The sequence below is a fragment of the Mangifera indica genome, unplaced genomic scaffold (assembly GCF_011075055.1).
Source record: "Mangifera indica cultivar Alphonso unplaced genomic scaffold, CATAS_Mindica_2.1 Un_0022, whole genome shotgun sequence".
NCBI lineage: Eukaryota > Viridiplantae > Streptophyta > Magnoliopsida > Sapindales > Anacardiaceae > Mangifera > Mangifera indica.
The window spans coordinates 90,783-106,116 of NW_025401114.1; the positions used below are offsets into that span (position 1 = coordinate 90,783).

Genomic DNA, 15,334 nt, shown 5'->3' on the forward strand with positions numbered 1-15,334 from the left:
AATCCCCCTTTCTTGTCATCCAGTTTTTGTCAGAGATAACCCACGTAAGTTATTTGGGTTTAATAATTGGCCAAAGGACTATTTCCAACCTAATGTATGTTGTATTCTCAGGTTTCCCCTTTTTAACTTTGAAAATATCAAATATCTACCCATTAGCAGTTAAATTTAACGAAACCCTAATCCCTTAAGATTTTATCTCTTTTTCCCCCCCTAACCCCTAAAACATAACCATTTCCCCCTAGGCCAAGTTTTGAAAAATAGCATCCCCCCCCCCCCTAGCGTTTAGTTTTCAACCCCTGATGCCATTGCCGATGACGAAGCCTTCCCGATGCACCACCATGCTTTGACGACCTCTCTTCTCTCCTCTGCAATGTCGATTAACCCAGATCTGGTGTTGTCTTCGCTTGGAAAGTTGAAGAGCTTCGTCTCCCAACAAGGCGAAAACAACGTTAGATCTGGGCTGATCGATGTTCCAGAGGAGAGAAGAGAGGTCGTCGGAGCATGGTGGTGCATCGGGAAAGCTTCGTCGTCGGCGATGTCACCGGATTTGACGTTGGGGATTGAAAACTAAACCCTAGAGGGGGGGAATGTTATTTTTCAAAATATGACCTAGGGGAAAATGATTAGTTTTTAGGGTTTATGGGGGAAAAAGAGGATTAAATTTTAATTTATTTTTAATATTACAGATAAAATGACGATTTTACCCTTAAATACTTTTTTTTAACAGCTCATAAGTAGGTAAATGGGCTTTTCAATGTTAACGGATGGGAATGTGCAGAAAAAGTATACCTTGGGTGGGAAATAGTCCTTTGGCCTTAATAATTATATTTCTTGGATTTTGACTTTGATTACTATAAAATATTTTCTTTATTTCAAATTATTGTATAAGAATTTCACTTAAAAAAAAGAGAGAAAGAATAACACACGAAAACAACTTTCCTGCTGTAATTAGAATATTGAAAAAAAAAAAGAAAACTTTTTTACTGTTGTTTATAATACAAAAAAAAAAAGGGTAAAAACAATATCCGGTAAAAAGGGAAAAATGTTAATCTTATCTCTTCAATAGTTGAAAAAATAAAGAAAATTTTAATAAAGAGAAGATATTAACGGATAAATTTTTTAACTTTATAATCATATTTTAATTATTAAAAAATGTTAAAGAAAATAATTTATTATTTACCACCGATTGTAGTCAGACTATGTTTATTTTTATATCAAAATATTTTTAATTATATATTTGATTATTAAGTCTTTAAAATTATTTTTAAACAATTAACTATCTAACCACTGATCTCAGACCAAATTGCCCTTTTCACTGAATTAACGTCCGGTTTACTTCTAAAAATATTGTTATAATTTCGTTAAGTGTTACTCATAGCACTTAGCAATTTATGCGATTGGATTGCTATTATGTATTAGATGTTATCAAATTTACTATCCATAAAATTATCCAATATTTTTAAAACCAGACCGATAATTAAATCGATCACCTCATTGGTTTTTGATTCAATCGATTAGTTTTAATATAAATCATTATAATTGAACAAATGATTATAAAAGGTTGAATTAATATTTTGTAACATTATACAATAATGTCATTAATTAATATAAATGTTATCTATCAAATTTTCTCAAATTTATCACTATAAATAACTAGTATAATTTTAAATATGTTTTTTTTATACTGATAATACAATACACAACATTACAATACACAAAAATTCATCATAAGTTTTTAACTCTAAATTTTAATAGCACAAACTCTTCTACATTTAGAATCAAGAATATACAAAAATTCTCTAAAGTTGAGCGTATATTCACTTTTTTAGAGAAATTTTAGAACTATTAAATTTTAAATTGAAACAAGGTTTCTTTGGGTTTAAACAATTTCTTGTACTACCGTGTTTTTATTGGGTTTGACTAACTTTTAATTGATTAACAATTAAATAGAAATTGAATTAAATTAAAGACTAATTCTTGATTAAACTAATTAGTCTGATCCAGTTTTGATTAGATCTGTGTCATAAAATCTAGCCATTTTGATAGAATATTCGTTGGTTTTTGTGTTGAGAAACCACTAAGGATGGAGAAGAGATGTCACTAAAGTGAATCGTCGGAAATAACGACTATTAGATAGGTGAAATAAAGTTTTAGGGGGTATAAATATAATATTTCAAACTTTGAGGGAGGTGGCTAATAACTCTAAAATATAAAACCCTCGAAACCCTATATAATGGGGGTGAAAAAAATAATTTTTTAAAATTAAGTTAGAGTAAAGATAGTTAATTTTCAAAATTAAAGTGTAAAAAGGTAATGAATTCTTTTTATTCAAATAAAAATCTCTAAATAATTATTTTAACCCTTATTATAACAATTAAAATTAATGAATAGATTAATATTTAAATTTTCAAAAATCAACTGATAAAAAATTTAGATTTACATTAAACCTTAGGTGCGAAATAGTCTTTTGGCCATTAACAAGTTAGTAAGATGTGTATAAAACTCTACATCATAACAAACTGCAAATGCTCTTTGAATGAGTTAACCGATTTTACGCCCATGCAAATAGGACTGCAGAAGGGAATAGACTTTATTCTAACAACTCCGCATTATCAACATATATGCCCTCTCATTTTTCAAAACAAATCTCACCATCTCTGTCCCAGAAGCAGCTCACTCATAATGGTTAATGCTGAAACTACTCGCAATATCGTCGGCATCATCGGTTTGTTTTTTACTTGTGTTGTTGCTACAAAAAACCAATGATTTCCTCTTTATTATTCGCCAAAAAGTTGGACTGTCAAAACAATGTAATTTCAAAATCAGTCCAACTTTTTGGCGAATAATTAAGAGGAAATCAGTGGAGGAGTTTCAGCCCTATGCATATATCGCTATCGCAACATGTATGAATTGCATGTTTTGGATGCTTTATGGTCTTCCATTTGTTCATCCTAAAAGCACTATCGTCATCACCATCAACGCCATTGGCGTTGTGATGGGGTTGATATATTTATCAATATTCTGTTACTACGACCATCAGAACCAAGGAAGGGTATATATCTATATATATATATGTTTATTATCACAAGTAGAGACAATTCGCTCATTTGATAAAAATTTCTAATCTTTTTATCTATTTGCAGAAGAAGATGGCGATTGGACTTTCTGGGGAAGTGATTTTTGTGTTGATAATAGCTGTAATTACAATGGTGGCTTTTCACACCCATGAAAGCAGGTCATTTTTTGTGGGAATTATCTGCGATGTCTTCAACATTATCATGTATGCTTCACCACTCACCATTGTGGTAAGGTTTTCCATCTCCCCAACCTAAATCTGCTGGTTTGATTCAGAAGAAAAAAATGTTGAAAAAGCTTAATTTCTTGTGTGGATTTCTACAGAAAAAAGTTATAAGAACAAAGAGCGTAGAGTACATGCCATTCTATCTCTCACTTGCCGGTTTCACTAATGGCTGTATCTGGGCTGCTTATGCTCTCATCAAGCTGGATTATTTTATTCTGGTAAACCAAATATTTCTCTATAATAATTTTGCACTGGTCCAAAAAACATACAAATGATTTTGGTTTTGCTCTTGCAGATTAGCAATGGCCTTGGAGCACTGTTGGGGCTTCTGCAACTTATTATATATGGAGTGTACTATAGATCAACGCCTAGAAGGGGCCAAGATATCGAAAAGCCGCCGGAGGTTCAGCTCTCTACTGCTCCCGCGGCTTAAATTAATCTTTCATGCTGATTTTTTTAGCAGTGAGTTCAAAAAAATTTTATGTGGTCCATTATTTCCATTGAAATCCAAATTGGCATAAAATTTCAATAATAACACTTTGAATATTGGATGTTACATACCCATTTTGTATAAGTTTCATTGATAATTTCAATATTAAAAGTTTATTTGGTTAGATTTATCTATCAATTAAAAGAGTTTATTTAATTTTTTAAATACGTAAAATTAAATTATTTGATTTAATCTTGAAAAAAGCTAATAAAATGTTAATTAGAAAACATTTATTAAGAGAGAACTCAAAATTTAAACTTACTGTATCAATTAAAAAGAATCATTTACACAGCTGAAATTTAAAGAATATATTTATATTAACATATATTTGACCTCATCTCTTATTATATTAAAACTTTATATATTTTTTAATATAATATTAAAAGTATAAACTCTGTTTGAATCTATCCCCATTGCATCTAGTCAGCTTGTGCTTTTCATCAACTTGGACAATTTTCATTCCAATAATCCCCAGTGGCAAATTTAATCATAGTAAAGTGGTTTAACAGAGGCCAAAGTACTATTTCCCACCCAAAGTATGGAGCACAGACAAACACACATCCACAATATTTCAAAAACTTAAATACTGACTCAAGGTTTAATCCATTTTGACACCCTTAAGAATTTTTCGTTATGGTTAGAGTTAACATCATCAATTTATCAATAATATTAAAATAAATAAAATTATATTTCATATTCTTCTTTTGGTTTGAAAAACTAACAATTTTCCTTAATATTGAATTTTGAAAAATTCACTTTTCCCTCTAAGGTTTAGAAGACAAATCTGACGAATGGTAAGCTCCCTCTTCGATGTTCCTCTTGATGGCGCTCTCTCTTGATGGGGCTCTCTCTTGATAACTTTTTCTCTAGCGACAATGAACATCATCCATTCATTTAGACTCAATGGCACGACAAAAGAAGAGAGAGACAGTGACAGAGATGGTGGCCAGGTTTAAGGTAGAAAGAGGTAGTCACTAGTGGCTGGAGAAGTGAAAAAAAAATCTAGGTTTTGGGAAAAAATATGATTTTTTAAAAATTGAAAACTTTAGGAAAAGATAAAGTTATTAAATTTTAAAACCTGACAAGAGAATAATGAAATAAAATTATATTTTTTAATAATATTATTAAAATAAGAGTTTTATCTTCACATTTAATAAAAATTTAAAAATAAGTAAATGTTTAACTTTTTAAAATCTCGCAAACGTATATTTGCCGCGTTTGCCTTTGTATCAAACCTTATATGGGAAATAGTTCTTTGCCTTTAATAGAATATTAATACCAAAATAAGTTGTAGCTGGAGGAGGATCTAATAATTTATGGATTCTATCTACTACAGATCAACACCAACAAAAGTTGAAGACGACATCAAGCCAACTGACGTTCAACTATCTGCTACAGCCGCTGTCTAAAACGTTCATGCCTAAAAACAACTGAGTGCAATCGATATGACTGTTCTCTTTTTTTTTTTGAAAAGTGTGTTAGTCGATGAAATTGGTGTAATTTTAACTTGTCTTGTAAGCAGTTGGCACGCTGCCAGGGGCTGCTATGCTCAGCAGTTTGGGTTAGTTTTAGGTGTGTGCAAGGCTTATCAAAGCCCAAATGTTTTTCAAAAAAAAAAAGTGGCAAGCTACCTCTTAACAGAGCTAGTTTTAGGTGTGAACAAGGCAGGCCCAAATAGAAAACCCAAAATATTTCAAAAACCACCCTTTATCATAGCCAGGTTTCGATTCTGGGACGTGGGGGTTATGGGCCCACCACGCTTCCGCTGCGCCACTCTGATATTTGATCAACCTTTCATTATAATTTTATCCAAAGTTTAGTCTAGATCCATTGACTGAATTATTTTAGAAAACCCCATGCCTCATCAAAATTTGCTCATACGCTAATTTTAATACCGTTTTTGTCAAATTCTCTTTTAATAATTCAGTATAAATGAACAAGAGCTGTTTGATATAGATTATTATTAGGCCAAAGGATTATTTTCCACCCAAGTTTAATTACATTCCCAAAGTTATATTTATAAGATTTAAAAACCCAAAATTTCACTCATTGACCAATTAAAATTAAAATTTTCTGTTAGAAATAAGGATAAAATCGTTTTTTTACTAATAATATTAAAAAATATAAAATTCATTGTAATTTCTCTCCTAAGTTTTAAAAACTAATATTTCACCTTTACCTAAAGTTTTCTAACTTTAAAAAGTAACATTCCCCCCGCCCCGTCCCCAATTTTAGGGTTTTTTTTTTTCTCCTCCGACCACTACAAAGAGATTTGGAGATCTTTTCATCATTGACAAAAATATCTATTTCAGGTTGTTTCCTGTGTGCCAGCCAACGGTTTAAGATAGAAAGGGAAGATCGTTAACACTAGAGATGGTGGTTAAAGGGGTGAAGAAAAAATTTTGAGGGAAAAATATAACTTTTCAAAGTTATAAAACTTTAGACAGAGGTAAAATTGTTAATTTTGAAAATTTAAGGGAAAATATAATGAATTTTTTTTTTAATATTATTAATAAAATAACAATTTTATCCCTGCTTTTAACAAAAAAATTCTAATGACAATTATGTTATAGGTGAGATTTTGAGTTTTTCAAACTCTACAAATGTGGTTTTGAGAACGCAACTAAACTTGGGTAGAAAATAGTCCTTCGACCTTATTATTATTATTAAAGTTAGAATATTTGGAAGGGGAAAACAATGGTGAAATTGGATCAACTCTTTTTCATTAAACCAAGCTTTAGGGTTAGGGTTCGTTTAATATATATTTTCATTTTTTATAATAAAATATATTACAAATATTATTCAAATGCATTTAATACAAATGAGTCAAATTGTTTTGAAAAATAATATGCATAAGAAAAGGATGAAAAGCTGTTTTCTATATTTTACTAATTTGAAAATAGTGTTTAAATATTATTAAGAATAAACATTTTAACATAATGGTTGTAATAGCAGTATTATCATACTACTAATTATAGGTTCGAAATATTAAGCATAAACAAATTATATAGTCAAAGTAATAAAATCTTATTAGTAGGTCATTACAGACATAACAAAGGGGTCAATTGACCTCAGACTCAATCCAAACTATTTTAAAAATATAAATCTTGTTATTGTAACAAGTTATGCCCAACTTGTGGGTTGATCAGGTCATACTGCTAGCTAACTTGACTCGGCATGATACTGTAGTAGTGTCTTAAAAAAGATTTTGATATATTTTGTTTAGTTAGCCAAAAAAAAACAAATTTTTTTTAATTCTTTTCTTCAAATTTTTTTCTATGTAAACCCCTATTTCCCTCCCAAAATTCATATATATACTCTCAATCTCTCAAACTCTCATTTTTCTCAATCTCATATTTTTTTCGTCAATATCTCATTCTCAAACTCTCTGAATTCATAAACAATGTTTCTTTATGTTTATAATTTAGTTTTTGTTTCAGTTTTGTTAATCAACTATTATTTTTCATAATTTTATTTATTAAAATAGTTTACAAATGGATTTAGACTTAAATGAGTTCAATCTGTTTAAATATTATGACGCTGATGATATTATTGATAATTCATGTTGGAATAGAAGTACGGGCACCAATAAAGGAAAATGGGACAAACACAAGCTCAATAGAAAAAAAAAGAAAGCAAAAATCCATGATATGGGATCACTTCAATCAAATATAGGAAATGATCGAAAAAAGATCAATTTGTTGAGCAATATACAAACACTACGGTTCATGTTTAACATGTGTCAGTTTGGGTGGCATAGGACATTTTTGTTGGCATATTATAAATAATTGTAAAAAAAAATCACACGAGATGAAAAACCAACAACAAATTGTTTTCACCAGATCGTGATCCATTAGTCTTGATGCTAGTGCAACAAGAGACCGAGCGGTTCCCAATACATGGGAGAAATGTTTATTTTTCCATATGATGAAATGAAAATGCAATGCATGTCATATGTTTGATAAAACAAAAAATAATGAAAAAATTATTGAATTAATGTTGAATCATATATTTATTCTATTTAATGAAAAATCATTTTTTATTATATGTGCATGTCATATTATCAATTTAATAGCTCAAGATGGTTTCAGCATGACTAAAGATTTAATGATAAAATGATAATTTTATCTTTTTTTATAATTAAAAATTATAATAAAAATTAACTTATAAATAAATGTTTAGATTTTTAAATTTAAGATTGTGCTAAAGCTTAGATGGGAAATAGACCATTGGCCTCAAAATAATCTTTAATTATTTGTCTACAAGTTAATCGACTTTTGAAGATATATAATTAAGAGTTATCCTTTTCCAAATCAGAATCCTCCTTTCTTGTCATCCAATTTTTGTCAGAGATAACCCACGTATGTTACTTGGGTTTAATAATTGGCCAAAGGACTATTTCCAACCTAATGTATATTGTATTCTCAGGTTTTCCCCTTTTAACTTTAAAAATACCAAATATCTACCTATAAGCTGTTAAATTTAACGGAATCCTAACCCCTTAAGATTTTCTCTCTTTTTCCCCCCCTAACCCATAAAACCTAACCATTTCCCCCTAGGCCAAGTTTTGAAAAATGGCATTCCCCTCCCCCCCCCCTAGGGTTTAGTTTTCAACCCCCGATGCCATCGCCAATGACGAAGCCTTCTCGATGCACCACCATGCTCTGACGACCTCTCTTCTCTCCTCTGGAATGTCGATTAACCCAGATATGGTGTTGTCTTCGCCTGGAAAGTTGAAGAGCTTCATCTCCCAACGAGGCAAAGACAACGTTAGATCTGGGCTGATCGACGATCTAGAGGAGAGAAGAGAGGCCGTCGGAGCATGGTGGTACATCGGAAAAGCTTCGTCATCGACGATGTCACCGGATTTGACGTCGGGGATTGAAAACTAAACCCTAGAGGGGGAGAATGCTATTTTTTAAAACATAGCCTAGGGGAAAATGATTAGTTTTTAAGGGTTATAAGGGGAAAAGAGGATTAAATTTTAATTTATTTTTAATATTACAGATAAAATGACGATTTTACCCTTGAATACGTTTTTTTAACAGCTCATAGATAGGTAAATGGGTTTTTCAATGTCAACGGGTGGGAATGTGCAGAAAAAGTATACCTTGGGTGGGAAATAGTCCTTTGGCCTTAATAATTATATTTCTTGGATTTTGATTTTGATTAGTATAAAATATTTTCTTTATTTCAAATTATTGTATAACAATTTCACTTAAAAAAAAGAGAGAAAGAATAACACACGAAAACAACTTTCCTGCTGTAATTAGAGTATTGAAAAAAAAAAAAAAACTTTTTTACTGTTGTTTATAATACAAAAAAAAGGGTAAAAACAATATCCGGTAAAAAAGGAAAAATGTTAATCTTATCTCTTCAATAGTTGAAAAAATAAAGAAAATTTTAATAAAGAGAAGATATTAACGGATAAACTTTTTAACTTTATAATCATATTTTAATTATTGAAAAATGTTAAAGAAAATAACTTATTATTTACCACCGATTGTAATTAGACTATGTTTATTTTTATATTGAAATATTTTTAATTATATATAGTCTTTAAAATTATTTTTAAACAATTAACTATCTAACCACTGATCTCAGACCAAATTACCCTTTTCACTGAATTAATGTCTGGTTTAATTCTAAAAATATTGTTATAATTTCGTTAAGTGTTACTCATAGCACTTAGCAATTTATGCGATTGGATTGCTATTATGTAATAGATGTTATCAAATTTATTATCCATAAAATTATCTAATATTTTTAAAACCAGACCGATAATTAAATCGATCACCTCATTGGTTTTTGATTCAATCGATTAGTTTCAATATAAATCATTATAATTGAACAAATGATTATAAAAGGTTGAATTAACATTTTGTAACATTATACAATAATGTCATTAATTAATATAAATATTATCTATCAAATTTTCTCAAATTTACCACTATAAATAACCAGTATAATTTTAAATATGTTTTTTTATACTGATAATACAATACACAACATTAGTGTATAAATAATTTACATAATCAACATTTAATTCATCATAAGTTTTTAACTCTAAATTTTAATAGCACAAACTCTTCTACATATAGAATCAAGAATATACAAAAATTCTCTAAAGTTGAGCGTATATTCACTTTTTTAAAGAAGTTTTAGAACTCTTAAATTTTAAATTGAAACAAGGTTTCTTTGGGTTTAAACAATTTCTTGTACTACCGTGTTTTTATTGGGTTTGACTAACTTTTACTTGATTAACAATTAAATAGAAATCGAATCAAATTAAAGACTAATTCTTGATTGAACTAATTAGTCTGATCCAGTTTTGATTAGATTTGTGCCATAAACTCTGGCCATTTTGATAGAATATTCGTTGGTTTTTATGTTGAGAAACCACTAAGGATAGAGAGGAGATGTCGCTAGAGTGAATCGTCAGAAAGAATGACTATTAGAAAAGTAAAATAAAGTTTTGAGGATATAAATACAATGTTTCAAACTTTGAGAAATGTGGCTAATAACTCTAAAATATAAAACCCTCGAAACCCTATATAATGGGAGTGAAAAAATAATTTTTTAAAATTAAGTTAGAGGAGAGATAGTTAATTTTCAAAATTAAAATGTAAAATGGAAATGAATTCTTTTTATTCAAATAAAAATTTCTAAATAATTATTTTAACCGTGTTAAAATTAATGGATAGATAAATATTTAAATTTTCAAAAATCAACAGATAAAAAATCTGGATTTACATCGAAATAGTCTTTTGGCCATTAACAAGTTAGTAAGATGTGTATGAAACTCTACATCATAACAAACTGCAAATGCTCTTTTAATGAGTTAACGGATTTTACGCCCATGCAAATAGGACTGCAGAAGGGAATAGACTTTATTTTAACAACTCCACATTATCAACATATATGCCCTCTCATTTTTCAAAACAAATCTCACCATCCCTCTCACAGAAGCTCACTCATAATGGTTAATGCTGAAACTGCTCGCAATATCGTCGGCATCATTGGTTTGTTTTTCACTTGTGTTGTTTTTTTTGTGTGTGTGTGCGTTTCCAGTTGCTTTTTTGTTTAATGAAAATATTTGGTTATGGTGCAGGAAATGTTATGTCCTTCGGCCTCTACCTCTCGCCATCGTAACTAATTTCTGGTTTTCTTATCAAAACTGTTAATCTTGTTAATGGATAATTACCCTGATTTTAAAATTAAATTGTCTTGACAGTCCAACTTTTTGGCAAATCATAAAGAGGAAATCAGTGGAGGAGCTTCAGCCCTTCGCATATATCGCTATCGCAACATGTATGAATTGCATGTTTTGGATGCTTTATGGTCTTCCATTTGTTCATCCTAAAAGCACTCTCGTCATCACCATCAACGCCATTGGCCTTGTGATGGAGTTCATATATTTGTCAATATTCTGTTACTACGACCATCAGAACCAAAGAAGGGTATATATATATATATATGTTTATTATCACAAGTAGAGACAATTCGCTCATTTGATAAAAATTTCTAATCTTTTTATCTATTTGCAGAAGAAGGTGGCGATTGGGCTTTCTGGGGAAGTGGTTTTTGTGTTGATAATAGCTGTAATTACAATGGTGGCTTTTCACACCCATGAAAGCAGGTCATTTTTTGTGGGAATTATCTGCGATGTCTTCAACATTATCATGTATGCTTCACCACTCACCATTGTGGTAAGTTTTTCCATCTCCCCAACCTAAATCTGCTGGTTTTATTCAGAAGAAAAAAATGTTGAAAAAGCTTAATTTCTTGTGTGGATTTCTACAGAAAAGAGTTATAAGAACAAAGAGCGTAGAGTACATGCCATTCTATCTCTCACTTGCCGGTTTCGCTAATGGCTGTATCTGGGCTGCTTATGCTCTCATCAAGCTGGATTATTTTATTCTGGTAAACCAAATATTTCTCTATAATAATTTTGCACTGGTGCAAAAAACATACAGATGATTTTGGTTTTGCTCTTGCAGATAAGCAATGGCCTTGGAGCACTGTTCGGTCTTCTGCAACTTATTATATATGGCGTGTACTATAGATCAACGCCTAGAAGGGGCCAAGATATCGAAAGGCCGCCGGAGGTTCAGCTCTCTACTGACACTTTGAATACATGAATATTGGATGTTACTTACCCATTTTGTATAAGTTTCATTGATAATTTCAATATTAAAAGTTTATTTGGTTAGATTTATCTATCAATTAAAAGAGTTTATTTAATATTTTAAATACTTAAAAATTAAATTATTTGATTTAATCTTGAAAAAAGCTAATAAAATGTTAATTAGAAAACATTTATTAAGAGAAAACTCAAAATTTAAACTTACTGTATCAATTCAAAAAAAATCGATTACACAGCTGAAATTTAAAGAATATATTTATACTAACATATATTTGACCTCATCTCTTATTATATTAGAAATTTATATATTTTTTAATATAATATTAAAAACATAAGCTCTATTTGAATCCAACTCTGCTTGCATCTAGTCAGCTTGTGCTTTTCATCAACTTGGACAATTTTCATTCCAATAATCCCCAGTGGCAAATTTAATCATAGTAAAAGTGGTTTAACAAAGGCCAAAGGACTATTTCCCACCCAAAGTATGGAGCAAAGACAAACACACATCCGCGATATTTCAAAAACTTAAATACTGACTCAAGGTTTAGTTCATTTCAACACACCTAAGAATTTTTTATTATACTTAAGGTTAAAATCATCAGTTTATTAATAATATTAAAATAAAAAAATTATATATTATATTTTTCTCTTGATTTGAAAAACTAACAATTTTTTCTAATATTGAGTTTTGAAAAATTTACTTTTCCCTCTAAGGTTTAGAAAACAAATCTGGTGAATGGTAAGCTCCCTCTTCAATGTTTCTCTCCTGATGATGCTCTGTCTTGATGGCTTTTTCTCTAGCGACAATGAACATCATCCATTCATCTAGACTCAATGGCACAACAAAAAAAAGAGAGACGGTGACAGAGATGGTGGCTGGGTTTAGGATAGAAAGAGGTAGTCACTAATGGCTAGAGAAGTGAAGAAAAAAAATCTAGGTTTGGGAGAAAAATATGATTTTTTAAAAACTGAAAACTTTAGGTAGAGATAAAGTTGTTAGGTTTTAAAAGAATAAGATAAAATTATAATTTTTAATAATATTATTAGAATAGCAATTTTACTTTTATATTTAATGGAAATTTAAAAAAGAGTAAGTGTTTAACCTTTTAAAATCTTGTAAATGTACATTTATCTTTGCACCAAAACTTATATGGGAAATAGTTCTTCACCTTTAACAGGATATTAATACCAAAATAAGTTGTAGCTGGAGGAGGATCTAATAATATATGGATTCTACTACAGATCAACACCAACAAAAGTTGAAGACGACATCAAGCCAACCGACGTTCAACTATCTGCTACAGCCGCTGTCTAAAACGTTCATGCCTAAAAACAACTGAGTGCAATCTATATGGCTGTTCTGTTTTTTTTTTTTTTTTTTTTTAAAGTGTGCAGCAATAAAAAATGAGTCGAAGAAATTGGTGTAATTGTAACTTGTCTTGTAAGCAGTTGGCACGCTGCCTGGGGCTGCTATGCTCAGCAGTTTGGGTTAGTTTTGGGTATGTGCAGGGCTTATCAAGGCCCAAAATATTTTTAGAGAGAAAAAAAAAAGTGGGAAGCTACCTCTTAACAGAGCTAGTTTTAGGTGTGAACAAGGCAGTCCCAAATAGAAAACCCAAAATATTTCAAAAACTACAGTTTATCATATCCAGGTTTCGATCCTGCGACCTGTGGGTAATGGGCCCATCACGCTTCCGCTGCGCCACTCTGATATTTGATCAACGTTTCATTATACGTATATTCAAAGTTTAGTCTAGATCCATTGACTGAGTTATTTTAAAAAACCCCATGCCTCTTCAAAATTTGCTCATACGCTAATTTTAATACCATTTTTGTCAAATTCTCTTTTAATGATTCAGTATAAATGAACAAGAGCTGTTTGATATAGATTATTATTAGGCCAAAGGATTATTTTCCACCCAAGTTTAATTGCATTCCCAAAGTTATATCTATAAGATTTAAAAACCCAAAATTTCACTCGTTGACCAATTAGAATTAAAATTTTCTGTTAGAAATAGAGATAAAATTGTTTTTTTACTAATAATATTAAAAAATATAAAATTCATTGCAATTTCCCTCCTAAGTTTTAAAAACTAATATTTCACCTCTACCTAAAGTTTTCTGACTTTAAAAAGTAACATTCCCACCCCCCCCCCCAATTTTAGGTTTTTTTTTTTTCTCCTCCGACCACTACAAAAAGATTTGGAAATCTTTTCATCATTGACAAAGAAATTTATTTCAGGTTGTTTTCTGTGTGTCAGCCAACGGTTTAAGATAGAAAGGGAAGATCGTTGACACTAGAGATGGTGGTTAAAGGGGTGAAGAAAAAATTTGGAGGAAAAAATATAACTTTTCAAAGTTATAAAACTTCAAACAGAGGTAAAATTATTAATTTTGAAAATTTAAGGGAAAATATAATGAATTTTATATTTTTTAATATTATTAATAAATAACAATTTTATCATTGCTTTTAACAAAAAAATTCTAACGACAATTATGTTATAGATGAGATTTTGAGTTTTTCAAACTCTACAAATATGATTATGAGAACGCAACTAAACTTGGGTAGAAAATAGTCCTTCGGCCTTATTATTATTATTAAAGTTAGAATATTTGGAAGGGGAAAACAATGTTGAGATTGGATCAACTCTTTTTCATTAAACCAAGCTTTAGGGTTAGGGTTCGTTTAATATATATTTTCATTTTTTATAATAAAATATATTACAAATATTATTCAAATGCATTTAATAAAAATGAGTCAAATTGTTTTGAAAAATAATATGCATAAGAAAAGGATGAAAAGCTGTTTTCCATATTTTATTAATTTGAAAATAGTGTTTAAATATTATTAAGAATAAACATTTTAACATAATGGTTGTAATAGCAGTATTATCATACTACTAATTATAGGTTCAAAATATTAAGCATAAACAAATTATATAATCAAAGTAATAAAATCTTATTAGTAGGTCATTACAGACATAACAAAGGGGTCAATTGACCTTAGACTCAATCCAAACTATTTTAAAAATATAAATCTTGTTATTGTAGCAAGTTACGCCCAACTTGTGGGTTGATCAGGTCATACCGCTAGCTAACTTGACTCGGCATGATATTGTAGTAGTGTCTTAAAAAAGATTTTGATATATTTTGTTTGGTTAGCCAAAAAAAAACAAAATTTTTTTAATTCTTTTCTTCAAATTTTTTTCTATGTAAACCCCTTTTCCCTCCCAAAATTCATATATATACTCTCAATCTCTCAAACTCTCATTTTTCTCAATCTCATATTTTTTTCGTCAATATCTCATTCTCAAACTTTATGAATTCATAAACAATGTTTCTTTATGTTTATAATTTAGTTTTTGTTTCAGTTTTGTTAATCAACTATTATTTTTCA

The 15,334-nt window shown here is 29.9% G+C and overlaps 2 protein-coding genes across 2 annotated transcripts; both read left to right on the top strand.

The window, feature by feature from the left end:
- The first annotated feature begins 370 nt into the window (after positions 1–370).
- Positions 371–3,734, top strand: LOC123206020 (bidirectional sugar transporter SWEET6b-like). Its single transcript, XM_044623109.1, has 5 exons — positions 371–552; positions 2,827–3,052; positions 3,144–3,305; positions 3,400–3,519; positions 3,597–3,734. The coding sequence occupies exons 1-5, from the start codon at positions 371–373 to the stop codon at positions 3,732–3,734; spliced, it is 828 nt and encodes a 275-aa protein (XP_044479044.1).
- A 6,984-nt stretch (positions 3,735–10,718) lies between these two features.
- On the top strand, positions 10,719–12,003 carry LOC123206054 (bidirectional sugar transporter SWEET6a-like). Its single transcript, XM_044623151.1, has 6 exons — positions 10,719–10,813; positions 10,903–10,939; positions 11,026–11,251; positions 11,339–11,500; positions 11,595–11,714; positions 11,792–12,003. Exons 1-6 carry the CDS (start codon positions 10,771–10,773, stop codon positions 11,930–11,932), a joined length of 729 nt encoding a protein of 242 aa, XP_044479086.1. The 5' UTR covers positions 10,719–10,770; the 3' UTR covers positions 11,933–12,003.
- Positions 12,004–15,334: the final 3,331 nt, after the last annotated feature.

Coding starts and splice junctions, on each gene's coding strand:
- LOC123206054 (XM_044623151.1), top strand. CDS start 10,771: ATGGTTAATGCTGAAACTGCTCGCAATATCGTCGGCATCATTG. Junction 10,940..11,025: donor GGCCTCTACCTCTCGCCATC/GTAACTAATTTC, acceptor TTGTCTTGACAG/TCCAACTTTTTGGCAAATCA. Junction 11,501..11,594: donor CTTCACCACTCACCATTGTG/GTAAGTTTTTCC, acceptor GGATTTCTACAG/AAAAGAGTTATAAGAACAAA.
- LOC123206020 (XM_044623109.1), top strand. CDS start 371: ATGTCGATTAACCCAGATCTGGTGTTGTCTTCGCTTGGAAAGTTGAAG. Junction 553..2,826: donor GCGATGTCACCGGATTTGAC/GTTGGGGATTGA, acceptor TTTCAAAATCAG/TCCAACTTTTTGGCGAATAA. Junction 3,053..3,143: donor ACCATCAGAACCAAGGAAGG/GTATATATCTAT, acceptor ATCTATTTGCAG/AAGAAGATGGCGATTGGACT.